This window comes from Poecilia latipinna, unplaced genomic scaffold (assembly GCF_001443285.1).
Source record: "Poecilia latipinna isolate Pla-1442-1.1 unplaced genomic scaffold, P_latipinna-1.0 Scaffold329, whole genome shotgun sequence".
Taxonomy (NCBI): Eukaryota; Metazoa; Chordata; class Actinopteri; order Cyprinodontiformes; family Poeciliidae; genus Poecilia; species Poecilia latipinna.
Window position 1 is genome coordinate 357374 of NW_015112945.1, and position 13059 is coordinate 370432.

At 38.3% G+C, this 13059-nt stretch overlaps 1 protein-coding gene across 1 annotated transcript; it reads left to right on the forward strand.

Moving 5' to 3' along the window:
• Window positions 1-1853: 1853 nt before the first annotated feature.
• wdr1 (WD repeat domain 1) lies at window positions 1854-12349 on the forward strand. The gene is made up of 15 exons (XM_015035271.1): window positions 1854-1995; window positions 3068-3189; window positions 3664-3754; window positions 3846-3993; window positions 4162-4342; window positions 6024-6101; window positions 7047-7127; window positions 7461-7694; window positions 8025-8112; window positions 9248-9404; window positions 9603-9687; window positions 9777-9887; window positions 10018-10191; window positions 10284-10428; window positions 11585-12349. Exons 1-15 carry the CDS (start codon window positions 1980-1982, stop codon window positions 11689-11691), a joined length of 1818 nt encoding a protein of 605 aa, XP_014890757.1. The 5' UTR covers window positions 1854-1979; the 3' UTR covers window positions 11692-12349.
• Window positions 12350-13059: the final 710 nt, after the last annotated feature.

Consider the following 13059-nt stretch of genomic DNA (forward strand, 5'->3'; position numbering starts at 1 on the left):
TATATATATATATATATATATATATATATATATATATATATATATATATATATATATATATATATACACAGTTGTAACCCTTGTGTGTGTCTGAGAGATAAACATCTGTAATTTTAAGATCGTCCTAATATTATATTTTTCTGTAGCTTCCTGTGTGTGTTGTCCTATTTGCATGGCATGGAAGATGTGTGTGCATTTTGATAGTCTTATGCTTACACGTAACATGTCAATCCATGTGTGTGCATAATTCATTTATATGTGTGAATATATGTGCAGATTTGTCCAGTGTTTATGCATACGGTACAGTGTTTTTGTTTGCTATAGAAATAAAATATTGTGCAGATACAATACAATGAGCAGAACTTTAAACTAGTTACTTTTATGGAAGCTGGATACAAATATTTCCTTCTCCACTGGGAAATTTGCCAGCCAGGACCAAGACATTCTGATAGAGAAGATATTAGGGAGCCAACCTGAGAACATAAAACCTAAGCCCTGAGATTATACGTAACCAATATATATCCTAGGATGTTCTCACACATGAACATGCATTGATCTACATCAGAAGTGTCCAAGTCTGTCTGGATCTGTCAAGTGTTTTTGATTCATCTTGTCAAACCCACCTTAAACTAATGGGTCTGTATGGCTCTGGTGAGGGAATTCAGTCATATTGATTCAGGTGTTTTGGAGAAGAGAAGAATCTACAAGTTGCAGGATGGTAGACAAACACAACAGGACTTGGGCACCTCATATCTACATCATTCAATTGTTGATCTGATTGTACATTTAGGGCTTCTGTCCTGCAGAACGATCAATGGCCTCAGTCTTAAGTCAGAAGACTCAAAGAGCTCAGAAGAGTTGGTCTGATCAGCTTCCATTTTTGTCCTGGAAGAAAATCATCCTCACACCATGATGTTGCCTCCATCTTGAATGGAGTGTTCAGGAGATGTGCAAGGTTTTCCACCTCACATGGAGACCAAAACACTTAAGTTTTGGTCTCATTTGATTAAATACTTCTTGCACATGTTTGCTGTGTCCCTCGCGTGGCTTCTGTCAAATTGCATATAGCTGAAAGCAGGTGAAAAAAAGAGACAGATTATTTTTCATATTGAGCTCGATGACCTAACAAAGAAGATTATTATTAACTATCTTTTAAGATGAATATGTCACAGCAAAACTGTCTTCAAATTTTATATCATCACTGTAACAATATATTTGCTTCCGTTGATCCTCACTCTGAAATTATCCTAACCCATATAGGTCAGGAGGATTACCAGTCCTATTCCAGGCTGGTGATGCTTTCTACTGACAGAATGACATAATAGATTTTAAAAACCCTCTCCTGAAAATGTAGTTGAGGCATATAACTCTAGGACAATTGTTAAGCTCTTTGTTATTGGCAAATTTAGATAATTAATTAGTTTTTTTCCCCCGCAGTAATCCAATGTCAATATTCCGTAGCTCTGGGTAATCATTTTTGACGGGAAAATTCTGTCGCATACAATGTTGTGTTGTATATGAATTTAATCGGGTTTTTATCATTAATTTGTAGTTAGAGTTTTTCTGCTCTCTTGGATTCTCAAAGGAGTTGGTTTCTTTGTTTGCTATAATACATATTAAATAAATGTGTCCTACAGCAAACATGTTCTGTAAACAGAAATTAAGACGCAGGAAGCTGCTATTGAGAATAACCTTTCATCTTTGCTTTATCAACGTTGGTCATAAATTGCCCTGGAGCCTAAAATACCATATTTAGGTGAAATTTATCCAAATCGCTGCAGCGCACCGCTACTGGCTGACAGCTGCAGCGCATGATCTAAGTTTACCATATATGGGCAAAGCCAGGCAGAGCGAGAGCTGGGGCCGCTTCCGTGTTTGTGTGATTAGGCAGGGCATTGCACACAGCCGGAGGAGCGTCTCTGTCTCCACAGATTCATTCATTGGAAAGACTAACGATAAGCTTAAGGCCAACAGGAACAATGCCGTTTGAACTGAGTAAGTCTGCGCCGCTTTATGACAAAAGCTGAGTTAAACAGAGCGAAAAATACTGCTTTGAAGCAAAATTTGGAGTGCAGTGTCGGCTAGACGTCCAGGTAGTTCCCAGCTAGCTAGCTAGCCTCGCCCATTCTTGTGTTTTCTTTTTGACATTTAAGTTTTTCCAGGTGAAAATGAAACGGCTTTCACTTATTAAAGTGAAAGCCACGTCTGACTGTCGTGGCTTCCTGGAAAAATATCCTGGCTCTGTTTTCAGCCTCTAATGGTTTGTTTTAGTGAAAGTTGGCGTCGGCTAGCTGAGCTTTTAACGTGACAAATAGGAAATAGTTCAGCTCACGTCGTGTTGTTGTGACATGTTCAGACAGGAGCTGTCAGACGAGACGTGGCTGCTTCAACACACACCGTTTCTCACACAAATGTCACATTTTACTGGTGCGAACCAAAATAAACTTATTTAAAATTGTTATTGAGTCTTGCGAAAATATAATCGGTGCACCAGCTTGTCCTCAGTTGCTGACATCCAATAATTCTCAATGGGTCTTTCACTGCCCGGTTATTGATTTATGACATTGCGAGCTTTTAATTTAGAGTTACAGCAACCAGAAATTAATGCAGTTTTAATGACAGTGCCATTTCTTGTTCTGATAGTATGATAAACGTGTTTAGGCATGCAAAAATATATTCTTTCTCGTGTTGTGGTTTAACCCTGTGCTAACTTGAAACATGCAATTGAATCTTACTAAGACCACTCAGATTTTTGTAATCCTATACGTCTAAAACTTATTCTCGTTGTAGTAGCTTTATACTTTTATGCATTTATTCCATAATTCTTCATCTTTAAGTTATTAGAGAAGTCGGATACTACAGTAAGCTTAAGATGTGAGTTTTCAAGTTTTCTTTTTATGTAGAGAAGAGAATATAGGATCAAAATATCTTTTTCTTGAAGTCCAAGATTTCCAAAATGCTGTCAGCATTTCCAAATCCAGTTCCCAAAATATAAAATGAATATCCCAAAGGGGAAGTTCTCAACCAATCTCTTGTGAGCTTGTAACACTTATTATTTTCTCTTCAGAGCATGTTTTTGCCAGCCTCCCCCAGATGGAGAGGGGAGTTGCAAAAGTAATTGGTGGCGATCCCAAAGGAAACAACTTCCTCTACACCAACGGCAAGTGTGTTGTCATACGAAACATCGAGGTAATTGCTTTTCTCGTTAAACCTTACTAATAAATGATGCTGGTTTGTTCACCGTTTGTGCATTATGTGGGTTTGTTTTAACAATTCACTCGTGACAAACTTCCGTTTACAGTACGTTGTGAAGTAAATCAGAAGTATCTATAATGCTTTGTTTGTTTTCCGTCTACAACGCGATGCTGCAGTTGCTTGTACTCTAAAATCCTGCTCTGTTTGATCACTCTCCTTTCCCATGGTGCTCTTGCACACTGGTTTAACCAAAATAAGTAACTTTTGTTTTGACTTGGTTTTGCTCAAGACTGACCCTAGTGTGTATTAAATAGGCTACAATAAAATAAAAATATCAGTTTCGTTCATCAAACCACATTTATTGCAAGTTCTTGTCATTCTGTCAGTGTGTTAGATCGACCTTTTTATCAAGGAGCATCGTCTGTCCAACTGTCAAACTATGTGGTATTATGTTTGTTTTTATTCAAGAATCCAGCAATTGCGGACATTTACACTGAACATGCTCATCAAGTTACTGTCGCCAAGTATGCCCCCAGTGGCTTCTACATTGCATCTGGAGGTATAGATCCCTTTTCGACACTTCTGTCTACAAATCTATTTTGTACTGTGAATTAGCTGTTTTTAACAAAAAACTTTTTCCGGCCTCTCAGATGTATCAGGGAAGATCCGTATCTGGGACACCACCCAGAAGGAACACATGCTGAAGTACGAGTACACCCCCATTTCAGGGAAAGTCAAGGACATCGCCTGGACAGAGGACAGCAAGAGGATTGCGGTTGTAGGCGACGGACGAGAGAAGTAAGAGTCAAAAGTTTTGTATCTGTGCGTTTATAATGTGATCAAACGTAGTTAAAGATGTCTCCAAATGTCCGTTATGCAGTTGCGTAAAATATGGAAACCATCTAGCCAAACCACCTCTCTGTCCCACAAGCCAGCAAAGCTGATTGCTTCTGTCTCCTGTTGTAGGTTTGGTGCAGTGTTCTTGTGGGACTCGGGCTCATCAGTCGGAGAGGTTTCTGGCCATGCAAAATTAATCAACAGTGTAGACATAAGACAGAAACGCCCATATCGCCTTGCCACTGCCAGCGACGACACCTGCGGCTCTTTCTTTGAGGGACCTCCTTTCAAGTTTAAATTCACACTAAGGGTATGGTTTTTTATTTATTTATTTTTTTTATCTTCAGTACTTGAATTTAAATTTTTTAAAGGAATATTTGTGCTAAACACAGCATTTGGGTAATTTTTTTTTTATTTTATTTATTTTTTACATTAAACTCCAGAAATGGGCAAATTTCTGAAACGTCCTCAACCTGCATTCTTATCGGTTAACTTTAAGCTGCTGGTCATTTAGTGCTGCTTACTCATGTCAAAGCTGTCACACCCTGCTGGCTTTTAACAGTGTTGCTGCTTCCACATTATATAACCTCCATCCCACTCAAATGCTTGGGGCGTGTTTGGCCAAATTAATAAATTCCAGCCTCATTTGTTTCAGCATTCTGTCTTTTCCTACAATAAACATTCCCTGTCTTAAATTTGCAATCTAAATTGCATTTTTCCCCAAATTATATTTGCATCATTTGTTTAAACTGTATTGAATTCAGATTATGCAGGTAATTGGTCTTCCAGTCGTGCTCCTCCCATGGTTTTCTTATCGGTCTAAATGCCAACCACAGGAAGCTACTTTGGATTGGGATGGTCTTCCTCACAATTACTTTCATACCAACCTCAGTTTTCTATTCTGTCATATGAAACCCCAGTTTTCACCAGCAAACGTGAAGTTAAATAAGGGAGAACCGACTTCCTGCTTGCCATGAGGAAGACGGCTTTGTGCAATTTTACAAATGCATATTGTTTTGATTGATGGTTGCCGGCAACCGCATATGAGATTGCATAGCTGTTCCTGACTCTTTGCAAAAACACTCCAACTAATTGCTGTAATGTCTGTAGCCATAAATGACACAGATTGACAGCAAGTGTCGATATAACAAGACATTTTTCTCATGTTATAAGTTAATCTATCTGCTAATAGATCTAATAGTTTTTCATCACTATTAAGGATTTACGTACTTAAAACAAGCCTCTATATCTTGCTGGAAAGTTACTTGTAAGTTATCTTATTTCAAATTTAATAAGATATTTGCGCTAGAAACTAGACCAAGAATATTTTGTGTTTTTGTGGTGTGTAAATCTATTTGGCCTTCTGGGAAGAAAGTGTAGCTAGAACTAAAAAGCAGACTCGTCTAGGTGTTTAAGGAAATGGGTTCCTTTTTTAAAAATCGTATCTCTCTGCTTCCCCTGACTTAATTTGAAATGACTCACTGATGTTGAGGGGAAAACAATGTTTGCTTCTCTTTCAGTGAGGATGACAGAATATATTTTGTCAGCACAACTCTGTAGTGTTTATGTGTGTATATATGGTGTGTTCACCGATCAGAAATGGATGGGGAATTTCAAATGACTAACAATCTAGTTACTAATCAAGGAAGATCAAAATGAATGTCTAATTTCAACCATCAGTTTTACTAGTGCATCTCTAGTCAGAACTCTTAAAATGTTAGTGGGCTTTTGTAAAGGGGACTCGAAGGAAAAAAAATTACTTTTGTCCACTTTCTGTGATTTATTCCTTAGAAAGTTCAATGCCCAAGTATTAACTATGTACATAAGGTCAAAGTAATGTAGCCCACTTTAAACAGCACAATTTTTAGAATTTCTTTTTTTAATATTTTCAAAATATTTTTGTGTATTAAACCTTGTTCAACTTGCTATTTAAGTAACGAGTCTTTTTTTCTTTTCTCTTCTTCCCACTCCGGTCTCCCCTGCGACTGCAGGACCACAGCCAGTTCGTCAACTGCATTCGTTTCTCTCCAGATGGAAGTCGATTAGTCACAGCTGGAGCTGATGGTCAGGTCGGTGGCAAAATGCAGACCGTGGGCGTGCAATTACACAAAGGCAAATCATAATACTGAATCTGAGATTATCATTTAATCAAAGTACAAGACTGTTAGGGTAAGGGTTTTTTCCCCTTGTGGAAAAGCTTCATGAAGTGTACTGCAGTCGGTCTAATCAAATGACTAAACTTTAGATATTTTGCCAAACTGTATAATCTTGCAGAGAATACATTTTAATTGACTTGAAACATGACTGCTTTATTAAACTTAAACCAGTACTTATACCTTTGTGCAAATGATAAACTTGTGGGAATAGTTAGAACATTGAAAGTTTAAAATTAAAGTGAAAAATACTCGTTTCTTCATATAAAACTGAGGAAGGAAGTTTAGACGTGTGACAGAGCAGTTTTAAAGAAGTGGTCAGGCCAGTGAGCGAGTCGAGCCAAAGATGTTTTCTGAAATGACTAAGGAGAATTAAAAAGCATCTGGAGAATTCAACCACTCTTAATCTAAGCAGTTCTGCGTTTTCTTTTTTTAATGTGTAGTTTTAAACCTGAGGGATTTGCTGCCACACTGATTTAGTTAAGTAGTCTGTGATGGCTGGCATCAAGAAAAGTTAAATTCCAGAGTTTATCAATTGTGGTTCTGATTATTTTTCTTTTAAAATGACCCCAGTTTTTGTTTTTGTTCTGATTCACATAACTCATCACATTTTTACTGCCCAGAAGGAGACAAAACTACGTTGGCTCCCAGCCACGTGGCCCCCATTCAGGCTTTGCTACTTGCTTGCAGTAATAAATGGTTTAGCTGTTAATAAATTATCTTGATATAAATATTAATCTGAACTTTCTTTGTTCTAAACTAGCTTAAATTGTAACTGAGTTCTTCATAGAATAACTTGTACAAAATTCAGACTTGATTTAAAAAAATAAAAGGATGTTTTGACTTCTTGTTGACCTGCAGATATTTGTCTACGATGGAACAACTGGTGAACGCGTCAGCTCACTGGGTGGAGAGAAAGCTCACAAAGGAGGAATCTATGCTGTAAGTAATTGGGATTTTGAACCAAACTACTGTAGCAACACAAAATGAGAAACACGATGTTTGTACTTTAAACCCGTCACCTGACTTGCATTAATTTGATTATGTGTCAGAGCTTATGTTCCAGGCCTGCCAGGCTGAACACACAGTGTTTGAAACAGGAACAGCTCATTTCCTAGTCAAATTATGGAACATGTTTCCTTAAACTGCTCCTCTTTCTCTTCAAAGTCAATTATTCCCTCTGCACCAACGAATGTGCTTTCCTAGTGACGGATCACAGGAACATTGTTTTTAATAAAAATAGTCTTTTCTCAACCTCTGCTTCGTGTCGTGCAGCTCAGCTGGAGCCCTGACAGCTCTCAGCTGATCTCTGCCTCGGGGGATAAGACCGTGAAGCTCTGGGATGTTGGCGCAGGAACGGCCGTCACCACCTTCAACATGGGCTCCGACGTGAGCGACCAGCAGCTGGGCTGCTTGTGGCAGAAGGACCACCTCCTCAGCATCTCTCTGTCGGGATACATCAACTACCTGGACAAGAACAACCCTGACCGGCCCATCCGCACCATCAAGGTCAGACTGCAGAGTTTATGATTGTTGTCTAGATAGTGAGGTTCTCAACATGTATATTTTTTTCCTAGTGCCAATTCAGTAAGTGGTAGCAAATAGGCTAAGAGTTTTCTCCATATTGCCAATGGTTGTTGATTTTAATAGATCTCTAGATCTAAGTTGTGTAATTGTTGCAAAGAGTGGTTAAAACTAATTTAACAAATTTAAGGACTTTGCTGCCTGATCCAGTCTGAAATGTGTGCATGGCTTTTCCATAAACTCTGGAGTGGCCTTCCAGGGTAATTTGTGCCAAGTTAATTTGGTGTATGCTCTAAAATGGATCTCTATTTGCAGGGTCACACAAAGTCCATCCAGTGTCTGACGGTTCATAAAGGCGACGGTCGATCATACATCTACTCTGGGAGTCATGATGGACACATCAATATCCTTACATGGTCCGTTAATGCGAAGGTGACTCCGGTAAACAAAATTGGGAGTTTCTGCAGCGTCATAAAAGATTTTACTTTAATCTCGGCGTAAGATCTTGAAATGCAGTTGGTTTAATACGAGGTATTCCAAGTGTTTGCAATTGTAGTTTTTAAGAAATGTGCTGGCAGCATTCACATGGTGTAGTTTTTGGCTGATTCACCTGGACATCCAGCTTTCCACATGAACCTCTGAATGAATCTTCATGGTGAAACGTTAACATGAAATCATACTTTTCTTTAAAAGTTCTAATTCACTGGACTGAACAAGTTTGAGTCATTGGTAACAAGTTGTTTGAAGAGGTTTCTTAAAGCACTAAACTGTACATTTAAGAGCTGCTGTTAATGCTTAGTTTTTATTTCAAGTTCCAAAGCCATATGAATTTGAACGTTATTTTTTTTTTTTTTTAAGAGGAACCAATTGTGTACAACTGGATGTGTTCAGACTGACATTCATCATGAAGATGTAACTCATGTTGGCTCAGGCCGGTTCATTTTCCTCACTAGAAAGTCCGCTTTTCACTACTGCAGTAATTTCCACCTTGCCTTTCCATTTCATCTTTCAGCTCTTCCACTTGGTGGACGTCTTGCTAATTATATGCTGACATGAGCGTGCTGTGAATTTAATTTTAAAACTAATCTGGTTTAACTAATCTACCCATACATTCCTGTTTGAGTTGTTGGATTGCTTTTAGAAGACTTTAGTAGCTCACTATGGTGGATTTAATAGAAATCTGCATTATTGGCCTGATCAGCTGGTGATTATTTAAATGTGGCAGACGTTGTAGCCGGTTTTGGTCAAAGCAAGTTAATTATTGTCAAAGAATTTTGCTAAATTTAAAGTTGTTTCTTTCCTTCACAATGCAGGAAGTAAAATCTGAGCTCTTTTCCAAAAGCATTTTCACTCTCTGATTAATATACTTTCAATGACGATGGCTTAATCAACTACATCTTATTACTTGAAATGCTTCCTTGTTGGTAATGTGGACTATAGATCAAGAGATTTGGCGAAAGTGTACTGCAGGATGCATATCGACTTTTATTTAAAAAGGGTCAAAAATCAGTATGTGATTTCTTTAACTCCCGTTTCACATTACTGGGATGCAGAAACTGGTGAGAATGACAGTTTCTCAGGGAAAGGCCACAGTAACCAGGTGAGCAAGATGCAGGTGGATGAAGCCAATGACCTGGTGACGTGCAGCATGGATGATACGCTCCGCTACACAAACCTCAGCAAGAAAGAGTACAGGTATGGACTGTTTTTCCTTAAGTTATTCTAAAATTTAGTTTTTTAGAAGGTCCCCTGGAGTTTTTAGCATCTTCATATACAGACAGTAGCATGCATTTAAGGGAAACGCATTTCTTGTTTGAATCGTGTTTGTACGCCAATGTTACAATGTTGGGTGTAGCGGTTTCCCTCTAACAATCCCGTCTGCTGGCTTTGCAGTGCCTCTGATGTGGTGAAGATGGACTCCCAGCCTAAGAGTGTCTCCGTATCAGGAGGGTTCACTCTGGCTGTGTGCATCGGTCAGGTAATGTCCTCTGCTTTTGGCTGTGGTTACCTTCAAACTCATTGTTACCTTTAAGACTAGTGTGATTAAATTTTTTTTTTTCTTCTTAGCTGGTCTTGCTGAAGGACAAGAAGAAAGTCTTCACATTGGACAATCTTGGCTATGAAGCAGAGGTTGGGGTCATCCATCCTGGTGGCACCACTGCTGCTGTTGGTGGAAACGTGAGTGGAAATCATCTTAGAAAAGACTCTTTGCTGCTTCTGAGAATGCTTTTAGACTTGTGTGGTTTTAATCACCGTACCATTTTTATCAGATCTTGTCATTACTTTGTAAAATGTTTCCTGTCTTCAGGATGGAAAAGTCCACCTCTACTCGATTCAAGGCAACACGCTGAAGGACGAGGGTAAAACTCTTGAGAATAAAGGGTCCATAACCGACATGGCCTACTCCAGTGACGGCGCCTACTTGGCTGTCATCGACGATAAGAAGGTCGCTACGGCCTACTCTGTGGCAGACGGCTACTCGGTAAAACTGGTCTTATCCCGCAAAGCTGAGTTGGTCTTTCAGTATGGGATGTTAATTTTAATGCTGCTTTTTTAATTTTTTTCTCCATCCAGGTAAAAAATGAGTTTTATGGCCATCATGCCAAACCAGTGAGTCTGGCCTGGTCACCTGACAATGAGCACTTTGCAACTGGTGGGATGGACATGATGGTTTACATCTGGACCGTTGGTGATGCAGACACAAGGATCAAACTTCCCGGTTAGTGAGAAACCTGCAAACCTAAGCATGCTAGTCTCATGCATGCATGCAATATTTTTTATTACCATTTTAATATATATAGTATATATTTGCCAACATTAAGCTGCACACTTATTTTAGTTTGGAGGCTTTTCTAGTTATTTGCACACCTATGAACATTTGCTGTTTAGCTTTGCATTAAAGGATTAAACGAGCAGCTCCCTAAATGGAACCATTGTTGCGCATTTTCCTGCAAAGCAAATAAAAATTCAAATGATTACTCTGCTCAGATTTCTTGCTGCACTTTTTACAAGGTGTGTTTTAGTGATTAAGTTGTGCCACTTTATTGGCCTCGTCTTAATCTGCTGGTTTAAATCGCAAATTTGTATTCAGATGTTCTGCAAGTACAAAGCTGATCTTTATGGTCAGACAATTGATCGTATTGCTTGCAACAACTTTGTCAAAGGTGTAAAGGTGAATTAATTGGCATCAAAAATGGAGTTTGCATGACAAATGATAGCATGGCGTCATGTTACCTTGATGATTTGCGGCTCCAGCCTGTGAATAGCACAAGGAATGCTTGGCAAGCAAAATAACCTGGAGAGTAAATTCTGCAGGTCCACACGTTTCTCCATGCATCTATAAAGCTGCATGTAGTCACTGAAGGAACATTTATTAGGCTTCTATAGAAACTTTCACAGCTTTAAAAATAACTTTTATAAAGCAAACATTTGTAGTCTGGCTTGCAGCAGGCCACTTTATTCATTAAGCACCTTTTAAAACGAACAAAACAGACCAGTGTGCATTTATAAAATTAACCTAAAAGTAATACAAAGACAAGTCAAGAATAAACTGAATCGACCAAAGGGTAAATAAAATGACTCAATTTTCTCATTTATTGCACTAATTTTTTTTTTTGCCATATTATTGGCACTGGTTGAAGTGCCAATAATGGGACGCTGACTTAAAAAAAATCTTTAATTATTTTAAATCTTTATTATGGAGCTGTAACACCACAAACTTTAGGATTTTCTGTGGAACCCACAGGATCAAGATGCTGCTATTGCCATTACTGATCAGACTGAATTTAAAAAAAGATTTACTAAACTGTGACGGCATGTTTCTTTGTTACGCTGGCCTTTTTTGTAATGAGTTTTTCTTGCACTGATGTCTGCAGATGCTCACCGTTTGCACCATGTCAGCAGCCTGGCCTGGATCGACGCTCACACTCTAGTCACCACCTCCCACGATGCCACTGTCAAGCAGTGGACAATTAAATACTGAGCTGCAAGCAAAACATTCACATCTCCAGGGACAAGGACTACTGTAGAAATCAAGCTTTTCTTTCTTCTTTTTTTTTTTTCTTTTTTTCCTCTCTCCTTAATGTACTGTTGAACATCAAAACTTTGGTCTATGCTGTCTGTAACATCTGATTTGTAAATGGTTATGCTAGTGATGGCATCCAGAAAACAGTTTTAACGCAAGTCTACATGCAGGTGAAATGTTGAATTATGAAATGTAACCATGAGTGCTTTTACAGCTCTACATGGACGCAAACATGTTTGTAATCATTCCATAGTTTACTAAAATGCTTTTCTGTGCATTGGGCCCTTTAAGGAGGAACAATGAGCTTTTTACCAGAACAGAACATGTTTCAATGAAATAAAACATTTTGGTTACATTCCTGAAATGAATTGGTCCCTGCAGCAGATGTGCATTTTTTTTTTTTTTTTTTTCAAAATTCAGACTTTGACTTAATGATCTTTGGGATCAGAAGCATTAAGGAAATGAGAGAATAAGGAATACAATCAGAATGCCGTCTTTTCTGTTAGGTCTTGTTAGTGTTTAGCTTGTCTTGCTTTTTTTTTTTGTCTTTATGAATCGGTGTCTAAAGAGGAAGTTGGTTCATTAATTATGATAATAAAAGGTAACTTTTTATGCACTCATCTTCTCATGCATTACTCTTAACACTTTAATGCAGATAACCTACACATGTTCTTCATGCCATAGCATTTTGCTAACTGCAGATGATCCCTTTTGTCTTGATGCTATGAGCCATTTGTGAAAACTTCAAAAAGAATCTATGATCCTCTGAGGTGGCTCCTGAAGTACATGCCTTTGAAATGAATTTGGTTTTGAATCCTCAAAACGCATTTTCTAGTGTTTCTTCCATTCAACTTTCCAGTATGACCCTCTGCCCCCAACATCTTTAGATTCTGCAACTTGCATAACTCGCGTCAGTACTTTCCTCCAGATCTGTATTAAGAATCCTTTTATTCTTAAAAGAATAAAAGGATTCTGTAATTGTGTAAAAATGTAATCGTGTAAAAAGGATCCTTTTTACAAAATCAAATTGTGTAACCTGATTTTGAGAAACTGGTTGGCCCTGCGAGTCGATCATCAAAATGTAGCGGAACTAAACTCTTGAAATGTCTTCAAAGTATCTATGCGAGTTTAAATTCTTAAATTTACCTAAAACATTTTCTGTAACTGCTTTAGCCGAACATTCCTCATGCTAGTTTCATTGTAATTAACCAGACCCAGCAGGAGAAACTTCTGCAAACATTTGAACTGGAGTCATTTGTAAACCCAGATGTGTGCAGATGTTTCAGGAATGCAAACTGAGTGCTTCCATGCTTTGATATACGAATA